The sequence below is a fragment of the Chionomys nivalis genome, chromosome 3, assembly GCF_950005125.1.
Source record: "Chionomys nivalis chromosome 3, mChiNiv1.1, whole genome shotgun sequence".
Lineage (NCBI taxonomy): Eukaryota > Metazoa > Chordata > Mammalia > Rodentia > Cricetidae > Chionomys > Chionomys nivalis.
In genome coordinates this window covers 104488460-104509050 of record NC_080088.1, presented here as the reverse complement: position 1 = coordinate 104509050, position 20591 = coordinate 104488460, and the positions used below count along the sequence as shown (strand labels likewise).

The 20591-nt window shown below is 42.1% G+C and overlaps 1 protein-coding gene across 2 annotated transcripts; it reads right to left on the bottom strand.

The window, feature by feature from the left end:
* Window positions 1–8928: 8928 nt before the first annotated feature.
* On the bottom strand, window positions 8929–19002 carry LOC130871456 (zinc finger protein 11). 2 transcript variants are annotated; one of them, XM_057764809.1, is made up of 4 exons: window positions 18880–18914; window positions 15112–15238; window positions 14191–14286; window positions 8929–11323 (listed from the first exon to the last, which is right to left on the bottom strand). In XM_057764809.1, the coding sequence occupies exons 1-4, from the start codon at window positions 18880–18882 to the stop codon at window positions 9357–9359; spliced, it is 2193 nt and encodes a 730-aa protein (XP_057620792.1). In that variant the 5' UTR covers window positions 18883–18914; the 3' UTR covers window positions 8929–9356. The 2 variants fall into 2 exon arrangements, with proteins under 2 accessions (XP_057620792.1, XP_057620793.1); XM_057764810.1 differs by lacking the exon at window positions 15112–15238 and having other exon boundaries at window positions 18880–19002.
* Between the last annotated feature and the right edge of the window lie 1589 nt (window positions 19003–20591).

The following is a 20591-nucleotide window of genomic DNA, read 5'->3' as shown; positions in this document are numbered from 1 at the left end:
TTGTTACATCACAGAGCTCCATTGTTATATCACAGTGATCCACTGTATTGTCACATTGCTTCATTGTTATATCAATGTGCACCATTGTTATACCATAAACCCTTAGTGTTACATCACATTGCTCCATTGTTATACCATATTGCACCTTTATTACATTCCACTGCTCCATTGATATATTACAATTCCCATTATTACATCACAGTCCTCCATTGTTATATCACAATCCTCCATTGTTACAACACAGAGATCTATTGTCATCATTGTTGCATCACAGTTCTCCATGTTAGATCAAATCAATCCATTGTTATATCACAATGCTCCATTGTTATACCACAGTGATCCATTATTACATCATAGTGATCCATTGTTCCATCACAGTGTTCCATTGTTAATGACGGTGCTCCCTTGTTTCATCACAGTGCTCCATTTTTACATCATAGTGCTCTGTTGTTACATCAAAATGCTCCATTGTTATAATGCAATCCTCCCTTGTTCCATCACAGCGCTCCATTGTTACATTACAGTCCTCCATTATTGCTTCACAGTGCTCCATTATTCCATCATAGTGGGTCATTCCTACATCACAGTGCTCCATTGTTTTAACACAATGCTCCATTGTTATACCACAATGATCCATTGTTACATCACAGTGTTCCAATGTTACATTACAGTGGTCCAATGTTATATCATAATGCTACATTGTTATATCACTTTGCTACACTGTTACATCAAAAGCCTAATGTTACATCACAGTTATCCATTGCTACATCACAGTATTCTATAATGTTACATCACAGTGATCCATTATTATAAAACAATGCTTAATTGTTACATCACAGTGCTCCATTGTTACATCACAGTCCTCATTTCTTATATCACAATGTTCCATTGTTATATCACAGTGCTCCACTGTTATATCACAGTCCTCATTTCTTATATCACAATGTTCCATTGTTACATTAGAGTGTTCAATTGTTATACCACAGTTCTTGTTACATCACAGTGCTCCATTGTTACAACACAACTGCCATTGTTATGTCACAATGAACCACTATTATATCACAATGGTCCATTGTTAAACACAATGCTCCATTGATACACGATAGTGCTCCATTGATACACGATACTGCTCCATTGATACACGATAGTGCTCCATTGTTACATCACAGTGATCCACTGTTACATCACGGTGTTCCATTATTAAATCACAGTCATCTATTGCTACATTACAGAGCTCCATTGTTATATAAAGTACTCCTTTGTTCTATCACAATATTCCATTGTTACATTGCAGTGCTTCATTATTTCAACACAATGCTCCATTGAAACATCAGAGTGATCCATTATTATACCACAAAGGTCCATTTTTACATGATAGTGCTCCATTGTTACATCACAGTGCTCCATTGTAATATCCCAGAGCTTATTGATATATTAAATGCTCCATTGTTACAATACTGTGATCCATTATTGTGTCACACTGCTCCCTTGTTACATCACTGTGCTCCATTGTGACATCATACTGATCCATTGTTATACCACAATGCTCCGTTCCATGACAATATTACATTTTTATATCACCGTGCTCTATTGTTACCTCACAGAGATACATTGTGACATCACAGTGACACATTTTTATACCACAATACTCCATTGTTACATACTGCGCCATTGTTACAACACAGTGAGCCATTATTATATCACTATGCTACATTGTTATACTACAATGCACCATTGTTACATCATATTAATTTCTTGTTATATCACAATACTCCATTGTTATACACAGAGCTCCATTGCTACATCACAGTGTTCCATTGTTATACGACAGTGTTCCATTTTTACATCACAGTGTTCCATTGTTACATCACAGTGTTCCACTGTTATACGACAGTGTTCCATTGTTATATCACAGTGTTCCATTGTTATATCACAGTGTTCCATTGTTACATCACAGTGTTCCATTGTTACATCACAGTGCTCCTTTGTTACATCACAAATATCCATTGTAACATCACAATGCTTCATTTTTATATCACATTGTTCCATTGTTACACGACAATAATCCACTGTTACATCACAGTGCTCCATTGTTACATCACAGTGCTCCATTGTTACATCACTGCTCCATTTTTACATCAGAGTGTTCCACTGTTATATCACAGTTATCCATTGTTACATCCCAGAGGTCCAGTCTTATATCAGAGTGATCCATCGTTACATGACAATGTTCCATTACCTATCAGTTCTCCATTGTTACATCACAGTGCTCTGTTGTTACGTCACAGTGCTCTATTGTTACATCACATTGATCCTGTTACATCACAGTAATCAATTGTTACATGACAGTGTTCCATATATCAAAGCTATCCACTGTTATACCACAATGCTAGTTACCTAACACTATTCCATTGTTACCTCATAGTGCTCAATTGTTTCATGACAGTAATGCACTATTACATCACAGTGCTTCACTGTTACATCACAGTGCTCCATTGTTACATCACAGTGCTCCATAATTCTATCACAATGCTATATTGTTGCATCACAGTAATCCACTGTTACAGCACAGTGCTCCATTGTTACATCACAGTGATTGATACATTGTTACGTCACAGTGCTCCATGGTTACATCACAATGTTATATTATTACATAAGAGTGATCCATTTTTCATCAAAATCAAAATGCTCCATTTTAAGATCACAGTGATACATTGTTACCTCAAAGTGCTCCCTTGTTACCACACAGTGTTCCATTGTTATATCACACTGCTCCATTGTTACATCACAGGGTTGCATTCTTATACCACAGTGGTCCATTGTTACATCACAGTAATCCATTTGTAGGTCACAATGCTCCATTGTTACATCAGAATGATCCATTGTAATAACAAAATGTTCCATTGTTTTATCAGTCTCTTATTTTTACATCATAATGCTCCATTGATACTTCACAGTGATCCATTATCATACCACCATGGTCCATTGCTACATCACAGTGATCCATTGTTATACGACAGTGTTCCATTGTTACATCACAGTACTCCATTGTTAAATCACATGCTCCATTGTTATATCACAGTGTTCCAATGTTACATCACAGTGCTACAGTGTTACATCACAGTGATCCATTGTGATTACAGTATTCTAATTTATTATATCACAGTGACCCATTGTTACATCACAAATGCTCCATTGTTCCATTACAGTGTTCCATCACAATGCTACATTGTTACCTCACAGTGCTGTATTGTTATATCACATTAATTAAGAGCATCACAATATTCCAAATTGTGTAAGTTCTACAGTCCTTAAGAATTCAAACGCCTAAAAATTTGTCTGTTTAAAAAAGCTAGTCTCAGCCAGCATAGGTGGTTGCACGCGCCTTTAATCCCAACATTCTGAATTCAAGGTCACCTTGAACTGCAGATGCACACCGGATCACACCTACCAATTAAGATTAGTCATTTATGTAATCAATGTATCTCATCTGAATGATAAAAGCAAAGATTGCTGTCAAAATGATCTTTCTCTAATTCCAGTTGCTTGAAAAGTGATGGTGGCAGGATCTTAGATTCAAGGTCAGCCTGAGAAACTCGGTGAGATCTTGTCTAGCCTTTTTTTTGGGGGGGGGGGCATCAAGACAGGGTTTCTCTGTGTAGCCCTGGCTATCCTGAAACTCTCTCTGTAGTACAGGCTGGCCTCAGACTCAGAGATCTGCCTGTTTCTGCCTTCCCAGTGTTGGGGTTAAAGGTGTGTGCCACCACTGCTCAGTGAGATCTTATCATAAAAACAACAACAACAAAAAGCATGCTGATTACAGGGCAGCCTGAATATCATTCTGAACAGTGGAATTATTTCTATTTCTCAATGCTATTTCTGTCGTCAAAGGCAATGGGCTTCTTCCTGTCTGTCTGCCCTGCATCTCAGACAATTTCTCTAATCATCTCCCTACTCATATCTTTCACCCACCCCTACCCCCTCCTTCCAGAACTAAATCTTCTCAGACTCCCCACCTCTTCCCCAATTACTGATCCAAGCTCTCCTCTTCCTGGGCCCGCTCCTGGCTTCCTCCCATTTATCTTTCAGGTCTGAGTTTCAGGACAGTCAACACTACACAGAGAAACCCTGTCTGGGGAAAAAAATTAAAGCCATTCTTTAAAATCCAAAGCCTTTTAAAATTCAAAGTCCCTCAACTGTAGGGTCCTGTCAAATCAAAATACTTTCTTACTTCAAGAGGGAAGATCCAGGGCACAGGCACAATCTGAACAAAGCAAAATCAAATTCTAAAATTTTAAATAGCTTAATGTCCAATTGTCTGGGGTTCAGTCCTCATCTTCTGGGCTCCTCCAAGGGGCATGGGTCACTTCTCTGTCTCTGCCCTCTGCAGCACCCCCTGCTTGTCTTCTAGGCTCCAGCAGGCTCCACTCCACACCTGCTGCTCTTCCTGGTCGCCCTATGGTTCTGGTGTCTCCAAAATGCTGGGGTCTGTTGATGCAACTGGGCTGCACTTTGACCAATAGCCTCTAGCAGGCTCTCTTCCTGGTATCAAACCCACTGCATGACCCCTCAGTCCTGGGCCTCCAACTACCACTGAAGCTGCACCTACACCAATGGTCTCCTCTGGTCCTTCATAGTGCCAATCCTCTATTGCTCTCCATGGCCCCTTCATGCCTTTAAACCCAGTACCACCTGGGTGACTCTTACAGTACCAAGTCCAGCTGCCAGCGTGAGGTACAAACTTGGCTGCCTCTGGAACACAGCTTCTGTGTGCTGACTCTCAGGAAACACTTCCTAGAAGATGTCACCTCATTGATGCTGGTCTCTTCTTAGTCACTGCTAATTTCTCAGTTCCAGCAGCCAGCATCAATTACCCCAGAATAACAAACATTTTCCTTTAGTGGTTCTGGTCTTTGTCTATCACAGCTGATTCTTCAGCTCCAGCTGACCAGAACCACAGGTCCTGCACATAAACGGCCCAGTAGGACTTAGCTCCCCTCTGAAACTTCACAAGCCAGGCCTCCATCCTCTGTGCGGCTCTCAAACTTCTCATCTTCCAGGATACTGAACTATAACAAAATTCTGAATTGTGATACCACCATGATGTATTGTGCCATCACAAAGACTTATTGTGACATCACAATGTTGAATTATAACATCACAGTGTTGTGACAGGACAGTTTTCCATTGTGTTGTCAAATTTTCCATGGTTACAATGTCCCACTGTAATATGCAGAACTCTGGCATCACAACGCTCCATTAGTGGTGTGACATAATGCCAAATTTTAATATCACCGTGCTCCTATTGTATGTGACAACTCTGTGACATCACAGAATTGAAATGAGGAACTGAAATATTCTATTGTGCATGATAAAGCTCCATTGCATCATCACGATGCACGGATGTCAGGTTACCGAGCTCAGTTGACATCTTATTGCTATGAAGAACCTGATCACAGCTGCTTGGTTTTGTTCTTGGGTTTTTGTTTTGTTTTGTTTGCAGGAATGTAGAAGACTTTGGAACTTTGGATTAGAAAAGTGGTCGAATACTGCATGAAAACCCCAACAGTTTTAGTGGAGCCTAGAAGACATAAGTGTTGAGAAAAATGTAGACAGTAGAGTCTCAGCTTGTGACATTGCAGGCGGGGGAGCAAGAATGGCAATTGGGCTGGCAGTTATTTTTCTTGGCAAAGAATCTGACCACTCTGTCCATGCCCTGAAAATTCTGTGTGAGGCCACGTTAGAGAGGAATGGTCTAATTCCTTTTGCAGAGGAAATTACAAGACAACATGGCATTGAGTCTAAGTGTGGCCATTACTGAACCATATCTGCCTGCATGCCACCATGCTTCCTACCATGACGACAATGAACTAAACCGCTGAACTGTAAGCCAGCCCCAATGAACTGTTTTCCCTTATAAGAATTCCTGGGGTCATGTGTCTCTTCGCAACAATAAAACCCTAAGATGGGATATTAGGAATATTATAGAGAAATGACCGGCTCTGCATCAGACAGAGAGGAAGAGGACCCTTGGAGAGACCACCACTCCAATCTGTGGAGTTTTCTGACTCCCCAAAGCATAGAAAAGCTGGTGCAATTGTAGTTGAAGTGGCAAAGACTCCATCCCAAGCTGGTAGCTGAACTTGGCCATATCATCCATGCGGTACTGCTTTTAAAGACTGGCGATGCAATATTCTGAAAATATCTCTTACATTCTTAGAGACTGATACTTTTTCTGGACCTCACAGCCAGAGTTAATAATATACCTTGAAGTCACTTAAGACTGAGAGCCTACAGTGCACTAAAACTGTTTGTTTAATCTGCCTTAAAGGGAAAAATCACCCTTACTTGCCTGGAATTTCCTGTACAATCAACGTTTACAATAGCAGCTAAATGCATAGCTGTAATTGTAAGTTAATGTATTCTGCAGAGCCACTGACACAGATAATGCATGTGTATCATTTGCTGAAAGCAGCAAACAGAAGTAGAAAGCAACTTCCTAAAATTACCAGAGAGGTTGAGAGTGATCAGTTATGCACATGGGTGGAACTCAACACAGAAACTGATGCAGAGGCCACAGAGGATGCCACTTACTGGCTTGCTGCCCATGGCTTGCTTGGCCTGCTTTCTCTTTTTCTCTCCTTTTTTTTCTTTTACTTTTTATTTGACAGGGCTCTTTAGCACAGGCTGTCCTGGAACTTACTCTGTAGACCAGGCTGGCCTTGAACTCAGCCTGCTTTCTAATAACACCCAGGACCACCATTCTAGAGGTGGCACTGTCTAGTGTGCTAGCCCCTCCCACAATAGTCACCAATCAAGAAAACATCATACACAGGCCAATCTGGTGGGGACATTCTCTGAACTAGGCTCCCTCTTCCCTGGTGACGGTAGCTTGTGTCAAGTTGACAAAGACTAGCCAACACAACTCTAGTCTTTCAACTGTTATTAAAGCATCTCCATAGCCTTAGCACACCCTCAGGGAGGACCCCACACACCAGGCAGGTGCCACTCCATACCCCCTACAAGAATACTGCCATCCTGAATCTTCCCCCACTGACAGCTCTGGTCCCGGTCCTCGCCTTAGTTATGCATCTCACGACCCTCAACAGTGTCCATCTCTGCCACTACCACACACACCCTGTAGAGGCAAACCACCATGTCCAGATGTTCTCTGCACACACACACACACACACACTATATACACACATACACTATTCACACACGCACACATGTAGTGGTATTTCATTTGTATTTTAATAAATAAAGCTTGCCTGAAGATCAGAGGGTAAAACAGTCCCATTCATCAGTCTTACAGACCAGGCAATGACACACACACACACACCTTTAATCCCAGTAGTCATGCTAGCTTGCCATAAAAAGCAGGTGGTAGCGGTGTATGCCTTTAATCCCAGCCCTAGAGAGGAATATAAGATGGGAGGAGTCAGCTCTCATTCTGAGGATTCCTGGAGACAGGACTGCCATTCCGGACTGAGGTGGAGGTAAGAGCCAGTGACTGGCTGCTTTGCTTTGCAGGTCTTCATGTTGAAGCCCAATTTCTCTGAGTTTTTATTATTTGCACTTCATTTGGCACCTTCAGGCTTCATGCACACATACATACACACATGCACACTTCGGTTGTCTCGTTCTCCCTATCAGGCAGGACACATTACTCCTCCCAAAGCACCCTTGGTTTTGTTATAGTCTGCCAGCTTTGTTGTTGTGTGATGTTTTACTAATTTGGTTTTTGGGGGGCCCACCATCCAGCTCCCAAATAAACCATACATGGAGGCTTATTCTTACGTATAAATGTCCAGCCTTAGTTTGTTTCTTGACAGCTTTTTTTATATTATCCTACCTTTTGCCTGTGGGTTTATCTTTCTCTATTTCTGTATACCTTTCTTTACGTCTTCTCTGTGGCTTGCTGTGTGGCTCGGTGGCAGTGGAGCTGGGTGGCCCCTGATGGCCACCTCTCCTTGTTCTCATTCCCCACTGTCCCTTGGTTCTCTTTCTATTTATCCTCTCTGCCTGCCAGCCCTGCCTATCCTTGCTCCTGCCTCACTATTGGCCGTTCAAGACTTTATAACTTCTTTATAATTTCCTTTTATTCTTAATTATAGCCCACAAATATATGGTATTTGTGCAGTGCTACTCCTAAAGCTTATCACTAGATTGTGATTTGTATGTTGCCGTCAACACCAATGAATACCAACACTTCTGTGTCCTTTGTACAACTAAGGGGTGATGTGTGGATAAAACCCATATGATAAAAACAATATAAATAACTTACAATTCAGAAAGCTATAACACATCCCTCATAATTTCTGGGTAAGTGCAAAAAGAATGGATTAAAGGAGAATATTCAAATCTATACATAGGTTTGAAGAATAAGGACACTGAGAACAGGGATTACCAGCCTTTCACTATTCCTCAACAAAATACCACTAAGATTTGTTATGTAATACTCCAATAAGGCGGTCTGATCTCGGCGACAAAATAAGATGTCAAGCATACGTATTAGAGATGACAAGACCCATGTGCTCCATGTGTGCACTCGAATAAAGTTTGTACATAATACACAGTTTTTCAAAATCTATTTTATGCTCTCTGGATAAAAGTTTAAAACTTCTCAGAAAGCAGGCTAAAATGGCTCATGGCCGAGCTTTGCACAGTTTTTAAAAGTGAAGTTATTCACTAGATTTGGATGTATGACAAACTCCATCTTTTCGGAGATGAAGTCAAATAACTGCGACACCTGTGGTCTATTTCTTTCCACCCTGGTGATTAATGGTGAGCAGAAGTCCAAAATTTTACCACATTCTACATACTCATAAGATTTCTGTCCTGTTCTAACTCTTTATGTGCATCAAGATTTATTGAGGTATGGGCTGTCTTTAAAAAATCGATCTGAGGTATTAGAGAAAGCGTTGTTAATATTTTTATTTAATGAGGGGATTTCCGGGACAGCACTAGACTCCTTTGAGGGCTACACATAGGATAGCGCTCTTTCTGATACGAATTTTCTGCTGAGACCCAAGGCCAGGCCATATTATCGCGTCTGTAAGCCGCTCTCCGCTGCGGACCGTTTAGTATGGAATAGCCGCTCTGCTCTCCGCTGCGGACCGTTTAGTATGGAATAGCCGCTCTGCTCTCCGCTGCGGACCGTTTAGTATGGAATAGCCGCTCTCCGCTGCGGACCATTTAGTATGGAATAACCGCTACACACTTGTCACAGGTTCCGGCACTCGTCACACTTGGAGTGTTTCCCTCGCGTGTGAGCCTTCCAGTGTGAGCTAGAGACCCAGCAGTTATTCAAGTCCTGAACTGTACATATAGGGTGTTTCCCCTTTATGAAACATCTACTGACAAATTCTTACTCTTGAGGCTTCACCAAATTCTATACACTGCTGGGTTTCGCTAACATGAGTTTCCTGGTGCCGTTTCAGGCTGGAAGAAGTAATAAAGGCCTTGCCGCACTCCTTACAGCGATAGGATTTCTCTCGGGTATGGATTCTCTGGTGCCGACTGAGCTGGAAGGAAAAGTAATAGGCTTTGCCACACTCTTTACATCTGTAAACTCTATCTCCGGTATGAATCCTCTGGTGCTTAGTAAGGTATGCAGCACAGTTAAAAGCCTTGCCACACTCCTTACACACATAGGGCTTTTCTACAACATGGACTCTCTGATGTTTATTGAGGTATGAGGAACAGTTGAAGGCTTTGCCACACTCTTGACATATATAGGGTTTCTCTCCCGTATGGATTCTCTGATGTCGGTTAAGCTGTGAAGAAAAGTAGTAGGCTTTGCCACATTCCCTGCATTTATACAGTCTGTCGCCAACATGAATTCTCTGGTGTTTAGAAAGATAGGAAGAACAATTAAAGGCTTTGCCGCACTCTTTACACACGTAGGGCTTCTCTCCAGTATGAATTCTCTGATGCTTAGTAAGGTACGAAGTACAGTTGAAGGCTTTGCCACATTCTTTACATATGTAGGGTTTCTCTCCACTATGAATTCTCTGGTGTCGAACAAGTTGTGAAGAACATTTGAAAGGTTTACCACATTCTTTGCATCTATAGGGAATCTCTTCGAAATGAATTTTCATATGCTGGATCAAGTATGAGGAACAGTAAAAGGCTTTGCCACACTCTTGACATTTGTAGGATTTCTCTCCTGTGTGGATTATCTGGTGTCGAGTAAGGGTTGAGCTATTATTGAAGGCTTTGCCACATTCCTGACATTTGTAGGGCTTTGCCCCAGTATGAAGTATTTGATGTCGAGTCAGGTTGGAGTGGTATTTGAAGGTTTTGCCACACTCCTTACACAGATAAGGTTCCTCTCCAGTATGGATTCTCTGGTGTCGAATCAGCTGTGAGGAAAGCCTAAAGGGTTTACCACACTCTTTGCATCTATAGGGCATCTCTTCAAAATGAATTTTCATATGCTGGATCAAAAATGAGGAACAGTAAAAGGCTTTGCCACACTCTTGACATTTGTAGGGTTTCTCTCCTGTGTGGATTATCTGGTGTCGACTGAGAGTTGAGCTATTATTGAAGGCTTTGCCACATTCCTGACATTTGTAGGGCTTTGCCCCGGTATGAACAATTTGGTGTCGAGTCAGGGTTGACTGATATCTGAAGGCTTTCCCACATTCTTTACATCTATAGGGTTTCTCACCAGTGTGAATGACCTGGTGTTGGGTAAGAGATGAATGTTTACTGAAGGTCTTGCCACATTCCTTACACTTGTGCGGTTTCTCTCCTTTATGAATTATCTGATGTTGACTAAGGGTGTGCCTTCTCTTGAAAGCTTTGCCACATTCCTGACATCTGTAGGGCTTTACTTCGGTATGAATGACTTCATGCTGAGTGAGGGTTGAATTATATTTAAAGGATCTGCCACAGTCTTTACATTTGTAGGGTTTCTCTCCAGTGTGACTGATTTGGTGTTGAGTAAGTACAGAATGTGTAGTGAAGGCTTTGCCACAGTCTTCACATTTGTAGGGTTTCTCTCTCTTATGAGTCATCTGGTGTTGTGTGAGGTTCCTACTTCTTTTGAAGGCTTTGCCACACTCCTGACATTGGTAGGGCCTTGCAGCAGTATGAATGACGTGGTGTTGGGAGAGGATGGAGCGGTATTTAAAGGCTTTGCCACAGTCTTTACATTTGTAGGGCAAATGCCGATCAGAAGCTGAATCATCAAGGAAAGCTTTGCCATGTTCTTCATGTCTCAATGGCTCCTCTCCACTATGCGCACACTGACGGATGGTACATTCTGCATGATGATCAAAGGCTTTTGCGGAGTCATTACAGTCGCACAGATTTTCTGGGGAGAAAAGAAGACATACAATTTTAACTGTGGGGAATGGAGAGGTTCTGTTTGCTGTCCTGCTGTCTGGAGGACATGTCTGCTTGCCATGGTATTGAGGTCAGATTCAGAAACAATTCACCTAAGCATAGTAACTGAGGTGATTTGTTATTTTGATTTCTTGCAGGTGTTTCTTCTCATTATACCCTAGGCTCTTCACAAGAGCAGGACAAAAAAAAAAAAACAAAAAAAAAAACAAAAAAAACAAACAAACAAAAAAAAAACATTTCTTCCTAAATATGATAGGGAGAAGATGCAGGAATTATGACCTTGACAATTTGCATTAAAGAAAGATAGAAATGTAGCAAGCCTTCAGATACCAACCAATCCTTACTTGACTCCAAATTTTTTTTACACCAGAGCAAAACCCTTCAAATATCAAAAATGTGCAAAGGCTTCAATACCAGTTTGATTCTGAACTGACACCAGAGTTCACCTACGAGAGAAGCTCCACACACACCAATGAATGTGAAGGCTAGGAAGCATTTTAGAGCTGGAATGCAGCAACTGTGCACAACAGAGAACCCATTACCGGCAGAGACCAAGAGCTACGGCATCTCAGAGCACTGGCTGAGAAAACTGCATGTTTGAGTAAATGTCCACATCATATCTGGAAACATAAGTTTCCTCTTAAATGAAATTTGGGTAATTCTTAAGACACAACTGTTCCATGCTTTTATTAGGAAACTGAACAATTGAAATGTAGCTGGACCAAACTTTGAACCAAATACTCCTTTAGAAAAGAGATTTTAGAGGCTGGAGATATGGCTCAGTGGTTAAGAGCACTGATTGCTCTTCCAGAGGACCCAGGTTCAATTCCCAGCACCCACATGGCAGCTCACAACTGTCTGAAAATGCAGTTCCACAAGATCTGACACCTTCACACCAATGCACATAAAATAAAGTTAAATAAATCATTTTTTAAAAAATTAAAAAAAAGATTTTAGGAATGAAGAACACGCTGTAAAGTGGGATTGTCTTTTTGGAAGGGCTCATTACTCTGTCACCAGCAAATTTGTTTCTCTGTACCAAAATACACACCTTTAATAAATGCAGTAATTGGTTGTTGTTTGGTTAGTTGTGGTTGTTGTTTGTTTTGAGACAAGGTTTCACTGGATAGTCCAGACTATCCTGGCACTTGGTACGGAGCCAATGCTCACCTTGAACTTACCATGATCTTTCTGCTTCATCCTCCGACATGTGGATCTACAGGTGTGGGATCCTGCACTCAGTTAACCACCCATCAATTCTTTTCTACATCCAAATCCAGACATAGATACTTAAGAATCCAGTACATGTGTAATAAACATAGGAAGATCATTATTGAGGCTGGGAAACAACGTGTTGGAGAAAAAATGCTGGTGTAATGAAATTCATAGCTTTTGCCAACTTGGAGTCAAGTAAAGGTTGGTTGGTATCTGAAGGCTTGCTACATTTCCATCTTTTTTTAATGCAAATTGTCAAGGTCATAATTTCTGCATCTTCTCCCTATCATATTTTAGAAGAAATGGGTTTTTTTGTCCTGCTCTTGTGAAGACCCTAGGTTATAATAAGAAGAAACACCTGCAAAAAAAAAAAAAAAATCAAAATAACAAATCACCTCAGTTACTACACTCAGGTGAATTGTTTCTGAATCTGACCTCAATACCATGACAAGCAGACATGTCCTCCAGACAGCAGGACAGCAAACAGAAGAACCTCTCCATTCCCCACAGGCATCTGCTGAAAAGCCTGTTACTTCCTCGTCAGTCCCAGCTCTGCACCTCTGAAAACAGCGCTCTACCAACACCCAAAACAATAGCAGCTTCCCACATCATCTGCTCTCTTGGGAGAGAAAGGGAGAACAAATGAATACACCTGTGAAGTGTCTGATGGTTCCCTGATAAGGAATTCCAGTATCTCCTGCTCCTCAGTGCAGGAGATAACGGGTCTACTTTGGACAGCAGATCAGAATGGAAACACTGAGCCTAAACCTAAATGATCATTACAATATCAACAAGATGGCCGGACGGTGGTGGCGCACGCCTTTAATCCCAGCACTCGGGAGGCAGAGGAAGGCGGATCTCTGGGAGTTCGAGGCCAGCCTGGTCTACAAGGCTGGGGACGGGCACCAAAGCTACAGAGAAACCTTGTCTCGAAAAACAAAACAAAACAAAAAAAAAAACAACAATATCAACAAGATGGTATTACTTCAGATGGTCCACCAGAGAAGAGGGGACTAGAGAATCTTTTTGTAATGTATGCATGTGTTTGTGTACAGGTATGCGTGTGTTGAGTGTGGTGCTTGCAGAGGCCAGAAGGGGGCAATGGAGCCACCCAACCTGAACACTGGGAACCAAATTGGGGTCCTCTGCAAAAGCATGACTTGCTCTCAATCACAGACTTCCCTCTAACCCAAGCCTAAGGAGTCCTAAGCAGAAATATGAGTAAGTGTTTCTAACAGACAGAAATAAAACCTACAGAAAACAAAACAAAAATCTACTTGAATGACTACTGAATTCTACATAGTTCAATGCTGTACCATCTGGATAGTCCCAGTCCACAGAAATGGCGACAGCTGATAGGTCTTTCCATGGCCATTGTGTGAATTTGTTATTTGTATACGTAAAGGTTATGCATCTGGGGTGGAGAGGTGGCCCAACAGTTTCAAGCATGCGTAGCTCTTCCAGAGGACCCAGGTTCAGTTCCCAGTACCCACATGGCAGGCAGCTCACAACAATCTGTAAGTCCAGCTCCAGAGGCTCCTGAAAAGTCATCTCCACTGAAACAGGCCTTCCCAACCCCCACCTGAAAGCGTGACTTCTTCCTGTGTCATTCCTACTGACCTGGGCACATGGTTCCTGACTCTTGTCTCTTCACATCCCAAGGCACCTGTCTCTGCTCCAGCGATGAGACCAGGTAAGGCTTACACACAGCGAGACCTGTTTATTACAAAATAGAGAACAATGTTCAGTTACGAGTCTCCTATTAAGTAGTAACATTTCTCTGACCATACTTTGCTAGGTGAAAAGAAGAAACACAAAAGGAGATTTCAGGAAATGATTTCTGATTATTCCCTGCCATACACATTAGAATATGTCTGCTGGGTGGTGGAGGCTCACACCTTTTATCCTAGTACTTGGGAGGCAAAGACAGGCAAATCTCCGGGTTCAAAGCCAGACTGGTCTACAGAGTGAGTTCCAGGCCAACCAAGGCTACTCAGAGAAAAAAAAAATATGTGTGAGGGATTTTCAACTTGGAGATGCTGAGCTTCAGTTGCACACGTGACCAGCTCAGAGCAAATGGGTTTGAAGACACAGCCACGATGCTTTGTGCCGGCAACTTTCTGGAGTTACCATTGGTCTAGAGCGCTGGGTCTCAACCTTCCTAGTGTTGCAACCCTTCAATACAGTTCCTCCGGTTGTGCTGACCCCCAACCAGAACATCATTTTGTTGCTCCTTTGTAACTGTAATTCTGTTGCTGTGATGATTGTGATGTAATCGTCTGCTATGCAGGAAATGTGATGTATGACCCTGGGGTTGAGAATCACTGATCTAGCATGAAGAAGAAACACTTCCTCAAGAAAGGAGATTTCAAAATAAATACAATTAAAATGATCTTCTCCAAACCATCAAACCTCTAAATATTTCTCTTATGCGTAGGAATGCCAACTGCCTTCATACAAAACAGAAGCCATTGAGACGCAGGCTACAGAGAAGGGAAGTAAGAGAGGGAGCTAAGAATTCTGTAGACGAGAGATCCTCACCCAGGGAGACAAGGTTCCTGTAATTCTCCAACATCACACCCCTATACAAATTCCACCGAGCAGGGTCTAGGCATTCCCGCTCCTCTGGGGAGAAGGCAATGGACACATCCTCGAATGACAGCCGCTCCTGAAATAAAAGTCAATAGCACAAAGAACTAAACAAAAGAAAACAAACAACCCAATCAATGGGCTAAGGAACTCAACAGAGAGAACGCTCTCCAAAGAAGATACGGTGCAAGATGGTCAATGAATGCTTTTAAAATGGTTCAATGTCCTTAGCCATCAAGGATATGCAAGTTTAGTCCTTTAAGAGTTTGCACTGTTTTACTTATGAGTTTTACTTACAGTTTTACTCAGCTGTAAAGAAAATGAAATTTGCAAGGAGATGGACGGAATTGATAAACCTTATACTGAGACCCAGAAAGACAAACGCCACATGTTCTCTCTAGGATACTACCCTAGCTCTGAATTTTCAGATCTGCGCTTCACGGTTGTTTTCACTTCACAGAACAACTTTGGGGCTGGGGATGCTGCAGCCGCCTCATAAGCATGATGCCCAAGGTTCAACCCCCATTACTACAAAAAAAAAATTAAGCCCTAACTTTACAAGATGATGGTTTAAGAAGCGATGGGAAATCAGAACCACCCTAGTGTTCTCACAATCAAAACATAAGTGGCCTTTGTGTGTTTCGCATCTGCGGACTCACCCAGTACAAAATGATAAAAAGTACTGTGGGAAAATCTAGCTGAGCACATACTTGTTATTATTCTATAACAGTGCAAAAAAAATCAGTAGTTATGTAGTATTTCTATTATAGCAAGTATTATGAGAAATCTAAAATAAAGTATACTAGAAGATGTCTGTAAATTACTTGCAAATGCTATCATCATACACAGACTATTGGAGTAGCTGCAAATTGTGGGTACCAAAAAGTGAGATGAGTCTCTACCATCTCTATTTCAACTGTCAATTTGCTAACCAATGAAAATTACATTAGTTTAGTGGGTTTCCTAACTGCTCACTGTATATGAGACTTTACTTTTAGAAAATAAACCAGAATACCAGAAACACAGGAAGGACCAAGGACAAACTGTCAACTTAAGGGAGCTTTAACACATTGTATTAGTTAGGGTTCCCTAGAAGAACAGACCCGATAGAATGATTATTAGAAAGGGGATATATAATCACAGGAGAGTACAGGAGACTCCCACAACATGATAGGCTACTGCTATTATCCTTACTGCGGAAGAAAATGTGTACTTCAGACACAGGACCCAGAGGATCAGATCCTAAAGACCCCTCCCTGAGGACTACTTTCATGGTACCAGAAGGTGCCATGAAAGTTTCTAAAGGAGAGAAGCAACCAAAAGTGCTACCCAGCTATGACGCCTATGAACAATACTAACCAAAATAGCATAACACATGTAAGAATAGCTTGGAGGTAACTAACAACTCTCCTAACTGTATTCAATGCTTGCTAGCCAAGAAGGAAATCATGCCTGCTACTGGACATCTAGCCAACTACCCAGAGCTAGTGAGACCATAGGTCTAAACACTCACCCCTATATTCATAGAAAAGTGTAGCTCTCTCCCCTCATCGAAGAAAATTTTTATAGCAGGATACAAGATTAATTTTTAAAAAAATCAGTAGCCCTCTCATATACGGATGATAAGCGTGCTGAGAAAGAAATCAGAGAAACACGACAAATAACATAAAATATGTTGGGGTAACTCTAATCAAACAAGTGCAGGATCTGAAGGGGCTTGGTACCCCCTGTGCAGCCCAAGCTGGACCCAAACTCAATCCCTCATGCAGCATCTCAACTACTAGAGATACAGGCATGTACAACTACACACACATATGACCAATTATTTCAAAGCGCATGTGTTGATAGAAATGACCAGGGGATCGGTAAGTTGAGGAAGATAAATACTACAAAAAGATGAGATTTGGGATCTTTTAGGTTTTCATTGGAACAGGGCATTCTTAAACTTCATGGAGTTTACTCAAGTAGGTATTAGAATGGCACTAGTTTCATTCTCGAATGAGAAGATGTTCAGCCTATACAAAAGCACATTAGAAATTTGCTGACATAGTCACAGAACACAATAGAGACCTAGTCTACAAGTGGGTCCAGTGATGGCAGGATATGCTTTTGCAAAGAAGAGAATACTGAAACTCACAATCTGGTGATGTATCTACAATGGGTGCCTATTGCCCTGGTGATGTATCTACAATGGGTACCTATTGCCCTGGTGATGTATCTACAATGGGTACCTATTGCCCTGGTGATGTATCTACAATGGGTACCTATTGCCCTGGTGATGTATCTACAATGGGTACCTATTGCCCTGATGTCAGACATGAAAAAAAAAAAAAACTGAGCGACCCCGATTTTCCATCCTTTATTCAAAGGACTATAAATAAACTCCCAAGCTTTGGGAGCAAAGAAGGTGAAAATCTCCCTAGACCTCAGGCAGCGGGTAACTATAAATATATGTATAAGCACATCCATAGGGTAGTCATAAGTGCAGAAAAGGGGATTTAAAATATAACAGGTCCTGTACAGTCCTAGAAATCATTTACAGTATATGCTTCCAGGAGCTGCATAAAAGCATAGATTCTAATTTATTTGCAACAGCAATTTAACACAGCCTTTGGAAGGGCTGTTACAAAAGAGATAACCAGTTGTCCGAAGGCTTCAGCAAAAACAAGGATATTTCTAAACCAGCCTGGGCTACATGAAGCGCACTAGAAAAAAAAAAAAAACAAAGAAGTGGGGAGGAGAGGAACATAAACACAGGGGAAGGGGAGAGGGTAATCCTCTGAAACTATTGCAGATGACAAATTTACTATGGGAATTTTTTTAATAATGTGAAAGCTCTTTTTAAAAAAAAGTTAAAATTGACTTACTGTATGAGCCAAACAAAAGTCACAATACAGAGTAAGAATACCAGAATAAGGACATAGTTTTATTACAGTGGCCAGTGTGTGTATAGAAATGCAGTGCCTTCATATAAAATATACCAAAGGTCCCCCTCACCCTCTTGAGATCCAGCCGCTCCCCTTAAAGGCTCCATGCAGATCCACAGTAGGACAGAATCCGGGGACTTCCCTTTACTAAACAATCCCTGAGACAGGGCAGCTGGGAGCACCTAGTACCAGCACTTGCTGTCAGGAAGTATTGAAATCCAGTACCCACCCACCCCCCAAAAATGGGAGGAAATGAAGACACACCTGAAAGTTAGCCATGGGAAAGCGCAACCCAAAGATAGCATGATAAAGTGTCTGTGCTTAGAGAAGATAAGCGGAGTGTGACACGAAAAGTTTTATCGGGGGTCTAATAACTTATCCTGTGTTTTCTGCTCCAGCGCAACGATCACGAACACAAACCAAGTCCTTTCAAATACGCCACTGGATGTGGCAAGGGGCGGATAAAAAGCACAGAGTCTGTTTGAAATCTACGCGGGGACAGTTTAGTGGGAGACAGGAAGCTGGCGTGGGAAATATTTAGGAATTTACTGTCTTGAATGGATGCGGCTCATAGATTAGGATGCTCAGAAGGGGGCTCCGCCCAGCGCTCCTGTCAGGCAGGACCCGCACACACGGAATCGGGTTGTCCCCACGATCCTGCCATCCGGCTGCCTGCCCTCGCTGACAGCCGACAGGGCTGCCCCAGAATGAATCGACCCGCGACTCCCGCTGACCCCGAACGGCTTCAGCAGCCGCGCAGCCCTGACTACCAGGAGGCCGGGTCCCGACTCACCATGTCCGGATTCCGGAACCAGTTGTGTCTGCGGTGTCCCATTCCGGCGTGTCCGGGCTCGCGCGTTCCGCAGCGTACCGTTCCGGGGTCTCCGGGTTCCCGTTCTGGATACCCCGGTCCGGCGTGTCCGGTTCCGCGGAGTTCAGGAGTCCTCCTGTGAGGCCGAGTGATGAGGTCACGGGCTGATCGGCAAGAGCGAGGCCCGGAAGTGCAGACTGGAAACTGACTCCACCTTGGCGGATCCCATACAAAGCTAGAGAGGCTGAAGCCCAGTGGCACTGAATGGAGAGCGTTTCGGGGCTCCCCAGAGCCTTGACTGACAGTGTTAATACCACTTGTAGGCTGAGTAAGGACAAAACTGCAGGTCTTTGCTGCACAGGTTTTTATTTTAAAGATTTATTTTATTTTTAAATATTTTTAGCAATCCTGAGAATTTTGCACAATGTATTTTGACTAACTTGTGTGTATTTTGCATTCCCTTGTAGTTGCTTCAAATCCCTTTTAAATATCTGTCATTTGCAGATTGTAATTTTCACTTCTGGCCTTGTGATAAGCAACTGGCATGTTAACATGATGTCCAATTTTTTTTCTTGAAAGAATACTCTGATGAATACAGAATCTTTTTAAATACAGAATCTTATACTGACATTCTTTTTCTCTGAATTAAAAGATGTAACCTATTTTTTGTTTGTTTTTCCTTTTTTTTTTTTCTTGTTTGTCTTTCAAGACGGGATTTCTCTGTGTATCCCTGGATGTCCTGGAACTCACTCTGTGGATCAGGCTGGTCTCAGCCTCCTAACAGTGCTGAGATTAGGGGCATACGCCACCACACCCACCTTCATATTTAAATGTCTACTCTTGATTACACATTGCTCTAACAAGATCATGCTTTTCTATATATGTATTAATTTTGTGTGTTTCTTAATTTTTAGGTATTCTTTGGATTGTACCAGTTTGGCTATGGTGTGTGTTTTAGGGTTACAGTTGCTGTGATAAACACCATGACCAGAGCAACCTGAGGAGAAAAGGGGGGGAATTAGCTTAGGCTTCCACAGCACTGTTCATCACTGAAGGAACTCAGGACAGGAACTCAAGTGGGGCAGGAACCTGGAGGCAGGAGCTGATGCAGAGGCCATGGAGGAGTGCTGCTTACTGGCTTGCTCAGCCTGCTTTCCTACAGAATCCAGGACCACCACCCAGAATGGGCTGAGCCCTCCCCCAGCAATCACTAAAGAAAATGCCCCACAGCATTGCCTGTACCCGAGTCATATGGAGGATTTTCTCAATTATGGTTCGCTCTTCTCAGATAGCTCCACATTGTGTGAAACTGACCAACAAAGAAGAAAAGAGAAGAAAGAAGAGGAGAAAGACGGTGGCGACAGCACAGTGCGCTTTGGGGAATTCTAAATTCTAAGTCAAACAGATCAGCTTTCAGGGAGAAAGACAAGCTGACTGGAAATGAAAGCCTCTTAATGAGATGCACATTAAGACTTAATTACTAAGAGATGATGTACAAAGCAGTAAGTGGAGTCACATAAATAATGGCTCTCACGGAGGTAAATAAAGTAGGATAGGAGGCCAAAAATTTATACTACAGATCACTAAACCCATTTGCACAACCTCCCGAAATGTCATAGGAATTCCACCAGAGAAGACTATTTGAATGTGGGTTTGAGTCAATAGAAAGTTTTTGTTAGCCAATTTTTGATCAC

What these genes read in the sequence shown, in the direction of transcription:
- LOC130871456 (XM_057764809.1), bottom strand. An exon ending in CAGGAACCTTGTCTCCCTGG is followed by an intron (nt 14,287 to 15,111) that starts GTGAGGATCTCT and finishes TGTAATAAACAG; the next exon opens with GTCTCGCTGTGTGTAAGCCT. An exon ending in GTCAGGAACCATGTGCCCAG is followed by an intron (nt 11,324 to 14,190) that starts GTCAGTAGGAAT and finishes TTTTCTCCCCAG; the next exon opens with AAAATCTGTGCGACTGTAAT.